A 20,700-nucleotide genomic window follows, 5' to 3' on the forward strand; every position below is an offset into this window, starting at 1 on the left:
GTTTCGTAAAGGCAGGCGCGGATGACTGCGTGCCTAAAGCAAACTCTGACGGAGGAGAGCGTGGAGCCGCAGACACAAACTGATCAGGATACATCTCTTTGAACAGAGCAAGAACTTTTCTAAAGTCCAAAGAGGGTTGCGTGGTCTTGGGTTCGTCGATGTCCGTATGTGGGTCGTCAATGTGTGCAGCGTCGTCATCATCAGAGAGTCCATCATCTGAAAACTGAGGAGGAAGCGGCAAAGGAGTAGGAATCGGCTGGTCAGCTGAGTCCGGCAGCACGGGTGCACGCGTGACTGAACCGGACGCAACGTCATGGAACTGTTGCCCAGTCTGTGAACTGGCAACAACCATAGCAGCGCGGGGACGCAAAGCGTCTACTCCAGACTGTCTAGTCTGCTGTGGGCGAGTAGAGGTAACCACACTGGGTTGCGGAGGTTGACGCACCGCGTCAAAACAAAACAACTTAGGTTGTTGTTGTACCTCGCGAACGTCAACGGAAGGTTCCGTGCGTCGCTGAACGTCAACATGCGGCAGGCAGGGTACACTGGAACGCATGGGTGGCGGGACTCTCACAGCTGGAGTGCGGGAGAAGGTAGCCTCAGCGCCCACCGGACGCACAACCGTGGGTAGTTGTAGGCTAGAGGTTGGTGCAGCGTCAACCTTCTCCGCACGAAAGTCCTGCATCAATGACGTTAACTGTGACTGCATGGTCTGCAGCAAAGACCACTTAGGGTCTACAGGAGCAGGTGCGGCAACAGACGGTGTTACTGCCTGATGCGGTACCGCTTTGCCTTTCTTAGGAGGTGAGCAGTCGTCGGAAGACTGCAGCGAGTCCGAACTGACCCAGTGGCTACAACTGGGCCGTTGGACTTGCGCGGAAGGGACCGACTTGCGCTTAAGAGGCCGCGAGACCTTGGTCCATGGTTTCTTACGAGAAACCTCTTCCGCAGACGAGGAATAAATGGGCTCTCTCGTCTTCGTGTGGGTGGGGCGATCTTGGGTAGATACGCCCGAAACCACGGAGGGAACGTCTGTTCGCTGATTAAAGCCTCTCGAACCCTTTGGTCGTACGACATTGCTTCTCCCCTGGGCTTGGGAGCTTGCAAGAGGTCCCGGACTGGGAGGACGACAGGCACGAACAGACGAACCCTCAAGCGCAACACTATCCACAACACTATCCACAACACTACCACTCACTTTATCACTACCCACTGCACTCTTGCACTTCAGCTCCTTGACGTCTGCCATGAGCTGGTTACGGTCACTAGCCAAGGACTCGACTCTCTCACCCAGAGCCTGGATGGCACGCATCATATCTGCCATCGAAGGTTGTTGAGTGCTAGAAGGGGGATCAGGAGCAACCACTACAGGGGAAGGAATAGGTTGTGGGGCATGAGGAGAGGAAAATTCAACGGAGCGAGATGAACTTATCCTGACTCTATCTCTCTCTAGCCTACGTGTATATTTCTGGAATTCGATAAAATCGAATTCCGAAAGCCCAACGCATTCCTCACATCGATCTTCCAATTGACAGGTTTTATCCCGACAATTGGAACAAACGGTGCGAGGATCGATAGAGGCCTTCGGAAGACGCCTTGAACAGTCCCTAGCATTACACTTCCTGAATTTAGGGACTTGAGAAGGGTCAGCCATTTTGAATTAGTCAAAGGGGAATTCAAAAACTATCCAAAGTCGTCAACAAATAATCCGATATCAACAAAAGAATGCAAGGATGTATTGAAGATAACGTCTGCAAAGCGAAAGCTCAAAACTAGAAATGTGTACTTCACCAAAAATATGTGAAAACCAATCCAGTAAGCAACAGCGAATTTAGTAGGTCTTGCCGGTGGCACGACAGAGAGAAAATTGAGTTCTGTGTTTACATTGAGTACTGAGTACCTGCACGACAGATGGCGCTGTTGAAGTACACCCCCTACCTGCATAGCTATCGCTGGCGGATTTTGAGCGTAGAGTTTTTCTGTCGGGCAGCAGAGCTGCAGCTTATATAATCACCGGCTAAGTTTAATATTGAAAAATAATGATTCTAACAATTTAATTAAAAAAAATAAAACATTAACATAAATAAACATTTCTGGCAATTTAAAATGATTTAATATTATCTTTCTCATAATCACCCACAATCGCATGATCTTGCTGTAGCCTACATTTTCTTTACTTGAAGTGCTGTATTTGACGGATTTATTTTTACTCTTTTACTATTAATGTTTGCAATGATCTTAGCTGTGAAGTTCTTCCCAATTGTCTTATCAAAGAAATATGTGTCAGATTCAATATCACTAGATTTGAAGTGTAGCTGTGTCACCTGAAAAGTGTTTAAATGCAATATTAAAGTGCATAACTCATTTTTATAAAAATGAGAGAGAGAGAGAGAGAGAGAGAGAGAGAGAGAGAGAGAGAGAGAGAGAGAGAGAGAGAGAGAGAGAGAGAGAGAGAGAGAGAGAGAGAGACAGAGAGAGAGAGAGAGAGAGAGAGAGAGAGAGAGAGTAGTAAATAGCAGGGGAAAAGAAGTGTGAATACCCAATTAATTTTGTAAACAGTTAGGTAATCTTTAAATTAAATCCTTATAAAAGAGGCTGATATTCTGTGACCAATACCACATGAACAATGTACAGTAATGCAAATATAATTATTACAATAGATATAGTACTTCCCCTACTATTTTAGTTAGGAACATATTCGGCTCTCCTGATAACGTGTAATCACCTGTTTTTTTTTTCATCAGTATTTGGAAAGGAAAACACTTTTTCGGTCCATTTTGGTAACTCTCTTTGCAGTTTGCTACACACCACATAATAGGCTCTAGCCTGGATTCCAAAACAGTAAAATTTTCTGGAATAACAGCAGAAAAATGTAAAGAAATAGAGCGCGACTCCTTTACTTAAAGCCTATAGTAGCAGAGTGATAGCACTACTCGGGACGTGTGGGACCTTTCTTCACCCCCCCCCCCCCCATCCCCACTGACCTGGGCTTCTTTCGAGACGGCCTTGAATGAACCCCCTAGCCACAAAAAGGGGGTAGGAGGAGATCCCGCAGGAAAGGTTCTGCCCACAGATTTTTTTCAATATATACTTGTTAATTGATACCAAATGTATGTTTCCGCACAGAAACAATAAACAAATCCTCATACATTTTCTTTGCAAAATAAAGACAAAAATAAATAAGAAATACATAACTTCAGTATATATATATATATATATATATATATATATATATATATATATATATATATATATATATATATATATATATATATATATATATATATATATATATATATATATATATATATATATATATATATATATATATATATAGAGAGAGAGAGAGAGAGAGAGAGGAGAGAGAGAGAGAGAGAGAGAGAGAGAGAGAGAGAGAGAGAGAGAGAGAGAGAGAGAGAGAGAGAGAGAGAGAGAGAGAGAGAGAGAATCATAAATATATTGATGTTATTTGAGAAGAAAATAAGTTTGACAATATTTACTTGAACAAAGAAAGGCTTTTGTGCTTTCAAGGAAATGATCAATAAGCATTTAGCTGGTGCCACTGTGTTAAGACAAGTGTTTCTCTAATAAATAAAGAAATGGTGCAATTTACACAAAGGTAAAGGATCCCCTTTCAGTAGGGCAGCCAAACAGGCACAACCCCCTGTTTCCTCCATTCCACGCCAACTCCTCCTCCTCCTCCTCCTCCTCCTCCTCCTCCTCCTCCTCCTCCGCCTCCTCCTCCTCCTCCTCTTCCTCCTCCCTCCCCTCTTCTTCTTCACCCTGTCCTTATGCCTTGAGCCCAAGGAGGTTCCTTGCTTGAGCCTTTTATGTACAAGATGGTGGTTTGTAGATTTGGCTACAGGCTGGTTGTCAGTTTGGTTTAACCTAGTTTAGAATGACAAGATGGCAGGATGGAGTGCATTAAGAGGTAAGAAAAATAAGTCTCTGTCTGTCTGTCTGTCTATCTCATCAATATAAGATGCCTCTTTGAAAACAGGCGGATAAAAAGCTGAACTATCAATGACAAACTTTCTGTACATATGAACAGCTATTACACGTAACACTGAGCTAGTAAGAGTAACAGCATTATCTTATCAGATGATCTTTGTTGATGGAAATTATTCACAATAGAAAAATATTTCACCAACTAGCACTGTTACAGCAAATCTCAGTATATGACAGAATTAACAATAAACTTATTTAACCCCCTATTCTATCATTAAAAACTCAATCAGGGGGTTTTAGTTACAGTTTCATCTGCCTCGCCTTTTGATACAATATTTTCCCCTGATCTTATTGCACTACACCATACACGAGTCACTCACAGTAGTCACAGTAGTCATTCACCTGCATGTCAAATGATTCAACAGCCGTTCAGGTCGTGCTGCAAACATTCCACACATAAACGACAATGGTTTGTATTTCGCGTAGGAACAACTACTGTATGTTTTGTATACCATGAAACTATATCAAGGATTTCTAAATTTTGCTGTTCAGAATACTAGAGAATAAAAACTGTCAAAATAGCTAAAACACATTCAAAGGAAAACTTACATTTCAATGAACCTCTGTAGAACATCATTTCGGATAGCAACAGTATTATTAACATCCTCACTATTTTGACATCCGTCAGGAATCTCGACCAAGTCTTGCATGAGCTTCAGGGTGTAAGAAAAATGCAGTACAACTATTAACTTTACAGATTTGTTACTTGTAGCAAAATACAGTGGGTGACTGACACTAATATTTCATGACAATCTGTCAAGGCTGCTGTCTTGTCTGTCTTGTATACTATACTAAATTGTCAAAAAACCATGCTTGTTACATTTATTGAAATTTATATCTACAGCTTTACTGCTACTTTATTTTACACACACATTATATACATACATACATACATACATACATACATACATATATATATATATATATATATATATATATATATATATATATATATATATATATATATATATATATATATATATATATATATCAAGAAAGACAAAGTATTTTATATGCAGACATTAACATTATGGCTATTTCTTTTTATATCATTGCTTAATTGTTAAATTAAATGACTTATGTTTGACAAAGTATTCATGTTTATTTACATATAATAAAGATGAGTTCAAAAAGACCATTGTGGACACATCAATGAACAGGTCATTATGGCACTGAATAAAAAGTATCAATGTTGAAATACATTAAAAATTCTTAGGTTTGAGTTTCAACTTGATGTACTGAGATAATAATTAAATTGACAATTGTGCTTTTGCAGTCCAAGTCCTCATATAAGAACACAATTTGCATACAAAATTCTTTCATAAGATTTTAAATCTTTTTTATTACAAGTTCTATGAAGGGTTTCCAATTCTTTAAATTGAAATTGGGATAATTTTCTTTTCGTCCAATGTGTAGCAAAAATGAGGAAATGGAGCATCAACACTAAAAGACAAATTCTATACCTGTATGATAGGGCTTCCTTCTGTAGCAGGAGCAGTTCTCATAAGAACCACAATATCCTCAGTTTCATTTTCTGACATCAAGAAAGGAAACACCACAAATAAGCCATCTCCTATGCTGATATCTTCGGTGAAGCTCTGAAATAAGTTTTAAGTCATTAACTGAACGTAGAATGGACAAATGTTATACAAAGGTAAGGCTCTCATTCTTATGCAAAGATGATAATACTGTACTTTAAACTTTTGTTTGATGTGTTTTTTGGCATTTATTGAAGACACACCTTTATATTTGATTTCTCTCATATTTCAACCAAATTTTGGAGAGCTAATCTATGTATAAGGTATGTATAACCCAAGGTCATGAATGAACCAGTGAATATTTAGACAAAACAATGAAAAAAATACAGTTCCGTGTTACCTTTACAGCAAGAGTCCTTAGCTCACCAAAAATATCGGTGTAATACCATTGGGCTTCAGTGTGTGTGTCTCTATATTTTCTTACACTTGGGCTAGACACAGCATCAGCTGAAGACGTTTCATTTTGTGTGATTAATGCCTCTACTAATGTGAAACCCTGCTCACTTTCTTGCAACCTTTAAAGAGTGAAGGGAACAAGTTAATAATTGCATATGTAAGTTCAAACAAAGACCAAGTTATTGAACCATGATCATGTTTTTGACATAATGCAGTATTTTTCATCTAAGAATTAAAGATAAATATATTATGGCCATTAAAAACCATGGTTCAATCTTAGTCTGTATTTACTTTTTCCATGTTGCCAAATATCTAAACTTACTTTGACGGTGTGACAAATAATCTATGTGGAAGCTAGCCAAGTTGAGTCAAAAACTATTTCCAAATCAAAGACTTACCAAAGTTAATTATTTAAAACTTGATTTCTTTGCCATATCTTGTATACATCCTTATACACAGTTGGGGTAACTGATATCTGAACAGGCCTACCCAAATAATATGCTACCAATGTGCAAAAGCCTCATACATAACTAAGATTTTGTAGCCTAAACTTCAATCTTGCATTATTGTATTTGAATGGGGCTTGAGTAATAATTTATTTTAATTATACATTTTTTCATACTTCCTTTTCACTCTTTGAAATTTCATCTAATTATATAACTGCAATAATTTTACAAGAAATACTTCCAATAAATTATTGATATAACATTTTATTATGCATTTGAATTTTATATCAAGAATAGTGTATCTATGTTAAGATGTACCTGATTGTCAGATGCAGTGTTATGAATTGTCGTAAGTGGCTAATAAACTGTTTCCTGTTTGCAATATATTTTCATTGGAAGGTAAAACCAAATAAAACTTGAAAAGATCAATTGATAAGTATACAACAATCTCTCTAAAAAATCTGGATGGAAGGTAATTAAACCTCTCATCACTGCACTCATGATATAAACTATTAAGCTCTGTACCAACCGTGTGTCACAGAATCGTACAGTTCATTTTGTGTATATATTATTCTTGTATCTTCGCTCTTCCCTCCCACTAAAATGAACCAGATTAAACATGTCTGCTTTTCTCCTCTGTAACAGTGTCTGTTTTTTAAACATGAAATTTCTTGTTGCTTTGAGCTTTTGTATATAAAGGAGTGTGTTCTAAAATAAATTTACTCAGTTGCTTTCAACCTGTCTTTGAGTCACAACCTTTTCTCCTACCCCGTCACATTGGTAACCCCGGAGTGACTCGCTCCTCCCGCCTTCCACCCCACCCACCTCTCACCGTTACTATGACGCCGTCAACGCATACCTTCTGCAGCAGTACTTGCCGTCGCCAGCCGCCCGTATAGCAACACTTTTTCAGCTCTCTCAACAACCGTTGGGGGACCAGAGGGCTTCGCTCACCCTCGGGAAAATGACCAGTATTACTAGTCTGCAACCTGCCGCACACGGCTCTCCTTGTGAGGTGAACCTACTTCATGCCCTTGGGGTAAGCCGTTTACCTGAACCTGTACGCGCTGCCATATCCAATGTCGATAGTTTACTCTTAAAGGACTTGATGACCAAAGCCGACGCCCTTATGTACAGCCACTTCATGACCTTTAAAACCCCCATCAATGCCTCCACTCGTGACGAAGAGGACACCTATTCAACTTCAACCGAAGCTGATATGAATGCCGTAGGACACGCCTATGAATGAAGTAGGACACACATGCCTATGAATGCTGTAGGCCTATGAATGCCGTAGGACACACACGCCTATGAATGCCGTAGGACACACTTGCCTATGAATGCTGTAGGACACGCCTATGAATGTCGTAGGACACACACGCCTATAAATGCCGTAGGACACACTCGCCTACCCCGTGACGAGCCGGAGCGGCAACAAAGCCACCCATCATCCACCACTCGCTCGCGCCTCAACCAACGACTTCTACAGCCACTCACTGCCGCAGTTTATACTAGTACTTCTCCAGATTCAGGGCACCTATTTAACATGCTCAGTAATGTCACTTTTAGGGGGGAGCCATGTACCAACCGTGTGTCACACGATCGTACATAGTTCATTTTGTGTATATATTATGCTTGTATCTTCGGTCTTCCCTCCCACTAAAATGAACCAGATTAAACATGTCTGCTTTTCTCCTCTGTAACAGTGTCTGTTTTTTAAACATGAATTTTCTTGTTGCTTTGAGTTTTTGTATATAAAGGAGAGTGTTCTATTATAAATTTACTCAGTTGTTTTCAACCTGTCTTTGAGTCACAGCCTTCTCCTACCACCGTCACAGCTCCCAAGAATTGAGCAGGCCATTGCAATAATCACAAAAGGGTTGGGATTAACTTATCAATTTAAAGTTTGAGTGAAATATTCTAGGTCAATTCTCAAGTAATTAATGGCATGTGGTTGAATCCTAATAAAACTCAAATTATGAGTGTAAGTAGGTCGAGGACAGTGGCTCAACATCCAGATCTCAACATTGAAAATGTTTAACACTGTATGATTTTAAAATTTCAGTTGTGATTCTCAACCTCAAATTTACTTTTGAGAAACATCAGGTCTGTCTCTTCTTAGATTGTGCAAAAAATTCTCTTATTGAGGGTGTTGTAAAATTTTCGGTGATCAATCGATTCTAAAAAAGAGTATTAATTCATTCATTCTTCTTGTCTCGAGTATTTTTCTCCTATCTGGTCTTCAGCTGCTTATTCTCAACTTAATTTGTTGGGCAAGAACTTATGGTCTCTTAACTTTTTTATTTCTGATCTAGATGTTAATCTCTGGCACCGTTGTTCAATTAGTTCGTTATGCATGTTGCATAAGATTTTTCATAACTATTTCCCCGTGGCTGCGGGGGCATAAAAACAATTAGAATAGCGCCAACGTATCCCTGCGTGTCGTAAGAGTCGACTAAAAGGGATGGGACGAGGGAGCTGGGAACCCACTCTCCTGTATTATAATCCTGCGAGACATCAAAGAGGTGGAGCTGGGGGGAGAGTGACTCCTCCCCGCACTCTAGTTTTGGGGTGTTTGAATGTGCGTGGATGTAGTACGATAGAGAGTAAAAGATGTGCGATTGGAAGTATGTTAAGGAATAGAAGGATGGATATATTGGCTTTGTGTGAGACAAAGATAAAAGGGAAAGGTGAAGTGATGTTTGGTGAAATGCCTTGGTAGAGTGTCTGGGATTGAAAGGGGAAGAGCAAGAGAAGGTGTGGCTTTATTGCTGAGTGAATGGATGACAGGTAAAGTAGTGGAATGGAAGGAGATATCATCTAAGTTAATGTGGGTAAGGGTTAGGTTGGGTAGGGAATGTTGTGCTATTGTTAGTGCGTATGGGCCAGGTTGTGAGAAAAGTGAAGAAGAGCGGAATGAGTTCTGGAATGAATTAACTAGGTGTGTAAAAGAACTAGGTAGATGGAATTATGTAGTTGTCATGGGTGACTTAAATGCTAGAGTGGGAGCTGGAGAGGTAGAAGGTGTCATTAGGAAGTATGGTGTACCAGGTGAAAATGAGAGTGGTGAGAGACTGGTAAATATGTGTGCTGAGCAAGAGATGGTGATAAGTTCTAGTTTTTTCAAAAAGAAAGATAAAAACAAGTATACATGGGTAAGAGTGGCAAATGGAAGAGTGATAGAAAGGGCATTAATGGATTATGTTTTGATAACTAAAAGAATGTTTGGAAGATTGAAAGACGTGCACACGTTTAGGGGTATGGCTAATGGTATGTCCAATCATTTTTTGGTGGAAGGAAAATTAGTTGTAGCAAAAGAGTGGGGGAATAGAGTAGGTGGATGTAAAAGGGAGCTAGTCAGGGTTGAAGAGCTAATAAAACCAGGGTTAAAAAGTAAATATTAAGAAATGTTGAAAATGGCATATGACGAAGTGAAACTGGTAATTTAGAGGAAGAGTGGAAGTTAGTAAAAGAAAATTTTGTTTGGATTGTAAGTGATGTGTGTGGCAAGAAGTTTGTTGGAGGCAGCATGAGGAAGGGCAGTGAATGGTGGAATGAAGGAGTGAAGGTAAAAGTGGAAGAGAAAAAGAGGGCTTTTGAAGAATGGCTGCAGAGTAATAGCATAGAGAAGTATGAAAGATATAGAGAAAAATGTGAAAGTAAAGCACAAGGTAAGTGAGGCAAAGAGGGCAGCTGACCTGAGGTGGGGTCAGGGATTGGGTCATTCATATGAAGAGAATAAGAAGAAGTTTTGGAAAGAAGTGAAGAGAGTAAGGAAGGCTAGGTCAAGAATTGAAGAGACAGTGAAAGATGAAAAAGGAAGGTTGTTAAAAGAAGAGGAGGCAAGGAAAAGGTGGGTGGAGTATTTTGAAAGTTTACTGGATGTTGAGGATAATAGGGAGGCAGATATAATTGCTGTTGCAGGTGTTGAGGTGCCAGTGATGGGAGATGAGAATGAAAGAGATTACAAGAGGAAGTGAGGAGACCACTAGATGAAACGAAAGTAGGCAAAGCATCTGGTAAGGATGGTGTGAGAGCTGAGATGTTGATGGAAGGGGGTGTGACTGCACTTGAATGGTTGGTGAGATTGTTTAATGTGTGTTTTGTGTTGTCAATGGTACCAGTAGATTGGGTTTGTGCGTGTATTGTACCACTATATAAGGGTAAGGGAGATGTGCATGAGTGTTGTAATTCAAGAGGTATTAGTTTGTCGAGTGTAATTGGATAAGTGTATGGTAGAGTACTGATTAATAGGATTAAGGATAAAACAGAGAATGCAATCTTAGAAGTACAGGGTGGTTTTAGAAGAGGTAGGGTTGTATGAATCAGATTTTTACAGTTAGGTCGATATGCGAGAAATATTAAGCAAAAGGTAAAGAGGTGTATGTTGCGTTTATGGATCTGGAGAAAGCATATGATAGAGTTGATAGGGAAGCAATGTGGAATGTGATGAGGTTATATGGAATTGGTGGAAGGTTGTTGCAAGCAGTGAAAAGTTTCTACAAAGGTAGTAAAGCATGTGTTAGGATAGGAAATCAAGTGAGCGATTGGTTTCCAGTGAGAGTGGGGCTGAGACAGGGATGTGTGATGTTGCTGTGGTTGTTTAACTTGTATGTTGATGGAGTGGTGAGAGAGGTGAATGCTCGAGTGCTTGGACGAGGATTGAAACTGGTAGACGAGAATGACCATGAATGGGAGATAAATCAGTTGTCGTTTGCGGATGATAGTGTACTGGTTGCAGACGCGGAAGAGAAGCTTGGCCGATTAGTGACAGAATTCGGAAGGGTGTGTGAGAGAAGGAAGTTGAGAGTTAATGTGGGTAAGAGTAAGGTTATGAGATGTACAAGAAGGGAAGGTGGTGCGAGGTTGAATGTCATGTTGAATGGAGAGTTACTTGAGGAAGTGGATCAGTTTTAGTACTTGGGGTCTGTTGTTGCAGCAAATGGTGGAGTGGAAGCAGATGTACGACAGAGAGTGAATGAAGGATGCAAAGTGTTGGAGGCAGTTAAGGGAGTAGTAAAAAATAGAGGGTTGGGCATGAATGTAAAGATAGTTCTGTATGAGAAAGTGATTGTACCAACTGTGATGTATGGATCGGAGTTGTGGGGAATGAAAGTGACGGAGAGACAGAAATTGAATGTGTTTGAGATAAAGTGTCTTAGGAGTATGGCTGGTGTATCTCGAGTAGATATGGTTAGGAACGAAGTAGCGAGGGTGAGAACGGGTGTAAGAAATGAGTTAGCAGCTAGAGTGGATATGAATGTGTTGAGGTGGTTTGGCCATGTTGAGAGAATGGAAAATGGCTGTCTGCTAAAGAAGGTGATGAATGCATGAGTTGATGGGAGAAGTACAAGAGGAAGGCCAAGGTTTGGGTGAATGGATGGAGTGAAGGAAGCTCTGGGTGATAGGAGGATAGATGTGAGAGAGGGAAGAGAGCGTGCTAGAAATAGGAATGAATGGCGAGCGATTGTGACGCAGTTCCGGTAGGCCCTGCTGCTTCCTCCGGTGCCTTGGATGACCGCGGAGGTATCAGCAGTAGGGGATTCAGCGTTATGAAGCTTCATCTGTGGTGGATAATAGGGGAGGATGGGCGGTGGCACCCCTAGCAGTACCAGCCAGACTCGGATGAGTCCCTTGTCAGGCTGGGAGGAGCGTAGAGAGGAGAGGTCCCCTTTTTTGTTTCATTTGTTTGATGTTGGCTACCCCCCAAAATTGGGGGAAGTGCCTTGGTATATGTATGTATGTATGACCACCCTTTACATTCAGATCCTCCCAGACAGTACCATCCTGTTGGTAACACTAGGTATGCAGTTAATTCTAATAGTCATGCCTTTTCTATCATGAGGCCCAATACTACACAGTATTCTAGAAGTTTTATTCCAGCTATGACCAAGTTGGGTAATTGAGACGGAAAAACTTCAAAATTTCAAACTTGCTGCAAATGTTTTAATGTTGAACAGGCTGACATAAGTCTCTTTATATAGCTTATTTCTGGGAAGAGGCCTGTGACTCCCGGTGAGAAAGGTCCTTCCTTATACCTTTCCTAATATAAATCTTCCAAATATACTAGAGAAAGATAAAAGCATGGAATGCAGAGGTTACAACCCTCGCGCGAACACCTTGTAGGTGTCGTGTATTAAACAAAGGCGTGTGAAAAACCACTATTCACAGGTTGTCTTCCATTTAGATAATCCCTTCATCAATGGGGAGGGCCGTGACAGGCACTAGAGATTATATAAAAGATCAGTTTTAATGTTGAAACAGTCCTTAAAATATAAAATTTTAACTGTCCATTGCTTCTCATATAGTTTATCTATTTCCTTACTTCCTTTCCTCACTGGGCTATTTTTCCTAGTTGGAGCCCTTAGTCTTATAGCATCCTGATTTTCAAATTAAGGCTGTAGCTTAGCTAATAATAATAACAATAACAATAATAATAATAATAATCTTAACAATAATAATAATAATAATAATAATAATAATAATAATAATAATAATAATAATAATAATAATAATAATAATCATCATCATCATCTCCTACGCCCTTTGCGTCAGCAAAGGGCCCCGATTAGATTTTGCCAGTTTCCTCTCTCTTGAGCTTTTAAATCAGTACTTCTACATTATCATCTCCTATTTCACACTTTATAGTCCTCAGCCATGTAGGCCTGGGTCTTCCAACTATTCTAGTGCCTTGTAGAGCCCAGTTGAAAGTATGGTGAACTAAGCTCTCTTGGAAAGTGCAAAGAGCATACCCAAACCCTCTCCATCTACCTCTCACCATGATTTCATCTATATACTGTATGCTACTTAGGTAATCTCTCTTATATTTTCATTTCTAACCCTGTCCTGACCTTTAAATCCTAATATTTCTCTGATGGCTTCATTCTTAAATCTACAAAATCTGTTGGATATTGTTTCTATGTCAGACCACGACGTATGTCCACACATTAACACCGATCTCATAGCCTCATTTTATATGTAACTTCAGGCAATTCAATTTCAAAATTTTACTTAACCTAGCCATTGTCTTATTTGCTTCTTTTTTCAATCTTTCAGTAAACTCAAATTCTAAAGACACTGTATTAGAGACAAGTTCCTAAATATTCAAATGATTCCACCTCATTAATCCCTTCACCTTCCAATGATATTTCATCTTCCATTGCAAAATAAGTTCTCATCCTCTCTGTCTTTCTTCTATGTATCTTGAGCCCAACCTCATGTGATATATTGGGCATTCAGGTAAGCAAACTTTCTAAGTTCTTTGGCATTTTGCTAATAAGGAGAATGTCATCAGCATAACCTAGGTCCTGATACTAATCCAGTCCAATCTTTCTTCGCTATCCCCAACTATTCTATGCATTACAAAATCCATGAGGAGGATAAACAACATAGGAGACAACACATTCCCTTGGAGTACCCCACTGTTCACATGAAATTCATTTGATAGGACTCCATTAACATCAACTTTGCACTTGCTATACTCATGAACAGACTTAATCAAATTTACATATTCAAGAGGAATTCCATAATAACGTAGGACTCTCCACAAAATTGGCTGGTGCACACTATCAAAGGCTTTAACATATTGCACAAATGCCATCATAAGTGGATTTCTATATTCTACATATTGCGTGTCTCAATTAAAATTGGTCAGTACAACTTCAACCTCATGTGATATATTGTGCATTATGGTAAGCAAGCTTTCCAAGTACTTTGGCATTTTGCTAATAGGGAGATTGTCATTAGCATACTCTAGATCCACTAATTTCCTGTTACTAATCCAGTCCAATCTTTCTTCGCCATCCCCAACTATTCTATGCATTACAAAATCCATGAGGAGGATAAACAACATAGGTGACAACACATTCCCCTGGGGTACTCCACTGTTCACACGAAAAAGTGCAATGTTGATCCAGAGACATGATCTTGATCCATATTACCTCCAAAATTCCATAGTTTCTTCTGAAGCATATCTGTTCATTGTTAAAATTTCGTGAAAATCCAGAGTCAATTTGTTTTGATGTAATCTTTAAAATTGTAAAAAATGCAAATCCGGATCTAGAATTTGGATCCGGATCTGGATAAATAAACCAACTCAAAAACATAACCTCCTTTGCGGAGGTAATAATAATAATAAAGGGATTTTAACGTAGGAAAAATCTATTTCTGGGCGAGGGACCTGTGCCGCCCAGTGAATAAGCTCCATTTAGCACTTATTCTTAGGTAATTTACTGCTAAATATACCAGAGAAAAAATGTAAAGGAGTGCTAGGTTAACTAGCTCGCTCACCTATTGGTGTCTGTATAAAATTGGGCGTATAATCCAGAGGTCCCGCACTATTTAGATTCATCCACGACAGAAACCCCAATAGAGGAGAGCCGTTCAACCTCACTCGGTACTACTAACAATGCATCCGCTCAGAACCCAACTCCTTAGCACCCAAAGTTTGGGGACTCCAAGGGAGAGGAGCTGGGAGGGTTCACTGGGCGGCACAGGTCCCTCGCCCAGAAATAGATTTTTCCTACGTCAAAATCCCTTTTCTGGGCTCGAACCTGTGCCGCCCAGTGAATCTATACAAGAGAAAATGTCACCAAACTTGCAAAATAAAGGAAAAAACATAAGCGTAAGGGAAATACAGGATGCTTTTAATCAGAGATGAGTACCAAAAAACAATTATAAGGGTATCTTAAATATGAACATAAATCCAATAAGGTAGGTATAATAATGCTGTGAGTGATAATATATACAGATACTCAGGAGTATAAAATTTACAAATATAATAACAGTATTCAGGTGCGAGACCAACGAATACAATAGGGTATAAATGAGGCAGGTAAGAGGGAGAGATAAAGAGTCAAGGCATTAACCTGTGAGTTACTTGGGAGTAACTACGCTCCCTGCGGCTACTGTAGAAAATTTTAGGGCTTCCAAATGTTTAAGGTAGTGTTTCTTGAACACTGACGGTGATTTCCACCCTGTATACCTGGAAAGGTCTGTAAAATTCATGTGGTGAAAGAAGTTCACCGAGGTAGCAACCGCCCTGATGTCATGTGCAAGAGGAAAAGAGTCAGGGTTAGCTTGTTTAATAAAATACAAGATTTGTTGCCTGATCCCTTTAATAGTAATGGTACCGCCTTGTTCTCTAACGAATAGAGGCCCCGAGGAGTTAGAGGAGGTCCAGGATAAATAAGACCTAAGAGTAGTAACAGGGCACAGAGACGGATCTTGCGTAAGGGGAACAATTTTCCATGAAGACCATCTGTTTTGAGGGTCTTCGTTCTTAGCCAAAAAGAATTTGTTAGGAGAAAGAAGGACCTCTCCCGAAGGCAGGAAGTCAATATGACCCGGGTCTCTCGACAAGGCTGCCAATTCAGAAATTCTTGCCCCGGAAGCCAAGCTCACCAGGAAAAGTGTTTTCCTGAGAAGGGGAATGTAATCACAAGAACTGTTAATGGTATCAGAAGCCAATCTGAGTACGTCATTAAGGAACCAGGTCACCGGAGTAGGACGAGTAACCGGTTTCAGTCTGGCACAAGCTTTCGGAATTGAAGCTAACAAAGAGTCGGTTAAGTCTATGTTAAAACCCACTAGGAAGATCTTTTTCAGAGCCGATTTAATAGTGGTGATAGTATTGGCTGCCAGACCTGATTCTAATAAAGATCTAAAGAAAGTGACTGTAAGGTTCAAGTTCATACAGTTCACGTCTGAGTCTATTAAAAATTTTGCCAACTTTTTAACTGCAGAGTCATACTGGCGGATGGTGGAATCCCGTTTATCCGATTCTAGGAACAAGGTGTTTTGAGGATCAATATTGGCACCATGCATAGCCGCAAACTTCATAAAGTCCATAAAGTTAGGGCGCTCTGAATGTTTGAGAAAGCGTACACAACGCGTGTTTGTACTATCTGAGACAGAACCGGATTGGGTATCGGGTGAGGGTATAGTCTCAACTCTCGCAGGAGAGGATACCAGTTGCTCTTGGGCCAGTTGGGTGCGACCAAGGCTACTTGTCCCTTGAAGGATCTCAGTTTGTCTAGAACTTTCAGCAAAAGATTCACCGGGGGAAAGAGATAAATCTTTTCCCAGGTGTCCCAATTCTGTGACATGGCGTCTGTGGCGTAAGCCTGAGGGCCTAGATTGGGAGCCACATATACTCTCAATTTGTGGTTGGATTCCGTGGCGAAGAGGTCCACTTGGAGACCGGGAACCTGAGAGAGAATCCACCGAAATGACTTTAGATCGAGTGACCATTCCGATTCTAGAGGGGAGGTCCGGGACAGGGCGTCTGCCACTACATTCCGGACTCCCGCCAGGTGGACAGCTGAAAGATGCCAACGGTTCAAGGCTGCTAGGGAGAATATGGCTACTAGAACATGGTTCAGAGGCCCTGACTTTGACCCGCCTCTGTTGAGGCAGCGGACCACCACTTCGCTGTCGAGGACCAGACGAAGGTGTTGTTTCTTGGGAAGAGCAAGACGTTTCAGGGTTAGAAGAACTGCCATGGCCTCTAGCCCATTGATGTGAAATTGGCGGAACAAGGGAGTCCAAAGACCTTGAACTTTCTTGAGCTGAGAATAACCGCCCCAACCTGATAAGGATGCGTCCGTGTGAATGATTAATTTCGGAGGCGGAAATCGAAGGGGAACTGACTTTGACAGACTGTTTGCTCTTGTTCCAAGGAAGAAGTCTTTCCCGTAGAATAGGAGGAAGGCGGACTTTCCTGTCCCGGAGCTTCCGGTTCGCCCTCGAACGCCAGACACGATTGATATCTTTCAATTTTGCCTTCAGAAGAAGATCCGTCACTGAGGCAAACTGAAGGGACCCCAGAATCCTCTCTTGGAGTCGTCTGGAACTTACTTTGTCTTTGAGAAAGCGTTTGGTGTTCCTTGCAATCTCTAACCTCTTGGGTCTGGGAAGACACAGAGTATGAGATATAAGATCCCATTGCAGGCCGAGCCATTGGAACTTCGATTTTGGAAGAAGACGGGACTTCTTGAAGTTGATCTGGAAGCCTAGAGATTGAAGATAATGGATGACTTTGTGAGTGGCTTTTAGGCAATTTTGGGAGGTGTCTGACCAAATGAGCCAGTCGTCCAGATAGGCTACTACTTGAATCCCTTGATTCCTGAGTTCCTGAACAGCGACTTCTGCTAACTTTGTGAAGATCCTTGGGGCGATGTTGAGCCCGAAAGGCATCACCTTGAAGGAGTAACTTTTGTCCCCTAAGCGAAAGCCTAGGTACGGACGGAAGTGTCTCGCTATCGGGACGTGATAATAGGCGTCTGTAAGATTGATAGAGGTGGTGACGGCCCCACGGGGAAGTAAGGTCCGCACCTGCGAAACGGTAAGCATTCGAAACTTGTCGCATTGAATGGACAAGTTGAGAAGGGATAGGTCTAATATCACTCTTCTCTTGTCTGAATCCTTCTTCGGGACACTGAACAGCCGACCTTGAAACTTCAGGTGTTTCGTTTCTTGTACGGCGTTCTTTTGTAAAAGATCCTGGACAAATTCGACCAGGTCCGGAGTGGAATGTTGACGAAATTTGTTCGGAGGAGGAGGTCCTTGAATCCAACTCCACCCCAGTCCCTTGGAGATGATACTGAACGCCCAGGGACTGAACCTCCATTTGTTGCGGAAGGCATAGAGCCTCCCCCCTACCTGCTGCACCTCAGTATTGGTTTGCAACGTAGCCTTGTTGAGAGATTTAAAAATACTCTCAGTATCGTAAGTCAAGGCTATCGACTCCGTGGAAGTGGCCAGGTTCAGAGTACGGCCAACGCGTAGGCGAGAATCATACTCCTGTTTAATGAGGGATTCCGGGAGACGGGGAAGCCGCTCACTAAACATTACCGAAGCACAGTCTGCTGCTAGCTTTCCAGAGGTAAATGTGGTATGGACGTTGTCCCAACACTCAATGCCTGAAGGAAGAAGGAGGGAGATTGGATCCACCTCTCGGATGGGAGACAAGGGCTTCTCCTCCAGAGCATATTGGAAGGCAAGCTCTGCTACCTTATTGACACATGGAGTCACGGTGTTTTTGTCCATTAGGAACATTGTAAAAGAGCTCTTATAAGGCGTCAACATAGTGTTGGTGCAGCCGATGTCATTCAAGAATCTGGCCCACACAGATTGGGCCTGCTCTTTTGGGAAGATGACTGTCTCCTTGGGGACCTTGTCTAACCGAACCAAAGCTTCCTCGGTAAGCCTGGCATAACCATGAAATGGAAATGCCAGACCAGGAGGAAAGAATTCAAAGTCCTCTAGGGGACGAGTGCCAAGACCCTCCAAAGTTAACATTCCGTCTGAGAACGGGGAATGAAGAGCCATACGCCAAGGGTTGTTTTTGGCAAACTGCGGGAGCTTAGAGGCATCCGGGAAGAGAGAGCTTTGGACCCGCTCCGGAGCACCTTGCTCTAATGCCCCAAGTCTCTGACCGATGTTAGAGAACATCGTGTCCATCTTAGACTGTATCTCTGATACAAACTTAGCCTGCATCTCCGACACGATGTGAAGCATGGCTGATTCGGAAAGGCCCGGGCTAGCAGCAGGTGTGGCGGAATGAACTCCCGGGTCGCGAGACTTAGAGGAGGAGCCAGAAGCCTTAGATGACAGGTTTGTATTCTGTTTAAAACCATGAGAAGCCTTATGAGGCTTATGAACTTTAGGTAAGGTTCTAGACTTATTCTTGGGGGGAACCGGGTGTGATCGTTGGGACGAATCACGGTCCCCAGAAAAACCATGGAAGGAAGAGCGATCAGAAGAAGAAGAAAGAGAGGGGCTGAGGATAGGAATCTCAGCGCCAGAAACACCTGCCTCACTTACCACCCTACCTGTATCTGGATCATCCAAAAACATGGGTTCCACGTCAAGGTTCATGGAGGCAACATTGTCTTCTAGATCTCCGGGGGCGTCCGACGGATCCTGCTCTGGATCAATAAACCCCGCTATGGTGGCATCAATGTGGGCAATGATGGGAGCTGCAACATGCCTAGCCACAGCGGCTGAAGACTTGGCGTTGGGGTAAATCAGGGAACAGTAGTCCTCGGAGAGGACGTACGGCCGCTTGGACTTCACGTTCCGGGCAAAACCATCAACCCACACTTTCAGTGTGGCCCGAGCCGCATACTTTTGCTCCGGGGATGCCTGAAATAATAGTGGGAATTATAAAAGGGCAGACTCCCAGTGGTCCTTCAAGACCATAGATATCTTACTAAATAGTGTATGTATGCCAAAAAAGGTAAGATAAATAAGAAGGCAACATAGCCAACGGGACTCACCGAGTCAGATCCAAGGGTGGTAACGAGGTCAAAACAGACCACACAGTTATCCGGGTGCCATACCACGACATCCTCCAGCTGCACACCGCAGAGGGCGTGAGACCGACAGACGGTATGGCCGCAGGGCTGATGTAGAACAGCTGCACAGGCTGTCGTCTGACAATGCACCATCTATAAAAAGAATAGTATATGAGAAACTGTAATTCTCTTAAGTAGGGGCGGGTCCGGAGGACCCGGGCCTAACATAAGCCTAACACAAGATTAGGGCTTAACTGTAATATTCTTAAGTAGGGGCGGGTCCGGAGGACCCGGCCTAAACAAAAGTCTAGCTTAAGACTAAAGTAAATAGTATATGAGAAACTGTAATTCTCTTAAGTAGGGGCGGGTCCGGAGGACCCGGGCCTAACATAAGCCTAACACAAGATTAGGGCTTAACTGTAATATTCTTAATTAGGGGCGGGTCCGGAGGACCCGGCCTAAACATAAGTCTAGCTTAAGACTAAAGTAAATAGTATATGAGAAACTGTAATTCTCTTAAGTAGGGGCGGGTCCGGAGGACCCGGGCCTAACATAAGCCTAACACAAGATTAGGGCTTAACTGTAATATTCTTTTCTGGGTCGATCTGTGGCGCTGGGTGAAAAGAGTCCTTCTTATATACCTTTTCTGATAAAACCTTCCAATTATACCAGAGAAAGATAAAAGCATGGAATGCTGAGGTTACAACCCTCGCGCGAGCACCTTTAGGGTGTCGTGTATAAAGCAAAGGCGCGTGAAATCCACTATTCACAGGTTGTCTTCCATTTAGTTAATTCCTTCGTCAAAGGGATGGGCCGATACAAAGGCCCTTGCCAACCACCAGCGCCACACCACCCACGCCACGACGCGAGCGCCATCTGAACAACATCCTTCTTTTTGGAATACTAAGTGTTGATTTGTTTTGTGGTGCTCTCGGTCTTTTTTATCAATCGTGGATTTATTTTGTCATGTCCGAAGCTCCATCTTCACACATTCCAATGTTAAGTACCATAGTT

At 41.9% G+C, this 20,700-nt stretch overlaps 1 protein-coding gene across 1 annotated transcript in view; it reads right to left on the reverse strand.

Annotated features, from left to right (window-relative positions):
• The window catches only part of LOC137650134 (mucin-2-like), a 278,523-nt gene that overhangs the window by 105,570 nt on the left and 152,253 nt on the right, over nt 1-20,700 (reverse strand). Inside the window, exons 29-31 of the mRNA XM_068383280.1 lie at nt 5,887-6,061; nt 5,472-5,606; nt 4,558-4,661 (exon numbers count right to left, since the gene is read on the reverse strand). Of these exons, the coding sequence (XP_068239381.1) occupies nt 4,558-4,661; nt 5,472-5,606; nt 5,887-6,061 (414 nt within the window). The remainder of the gene's footprint in view (nt 1-4,557; nt 4,662-5,471; nt 5,607-5,886; nt 6,062-20,700) is intronic.

This window comes from Palaemon carinicauda, chromosome 11 (assembly GCF_036898095.1).
Source record: "Palaemon carinicauda isolate YSFRI2023 chromosome 11, ASM3689809v2, whole genome shotgun sequence".
Lineage (NCBI taxonomy): Eukaryota > Metazoa > Arthropoda > Malacostraca > Decapoda > Palaemonidae > Palaemon > Palaemon carinicauda.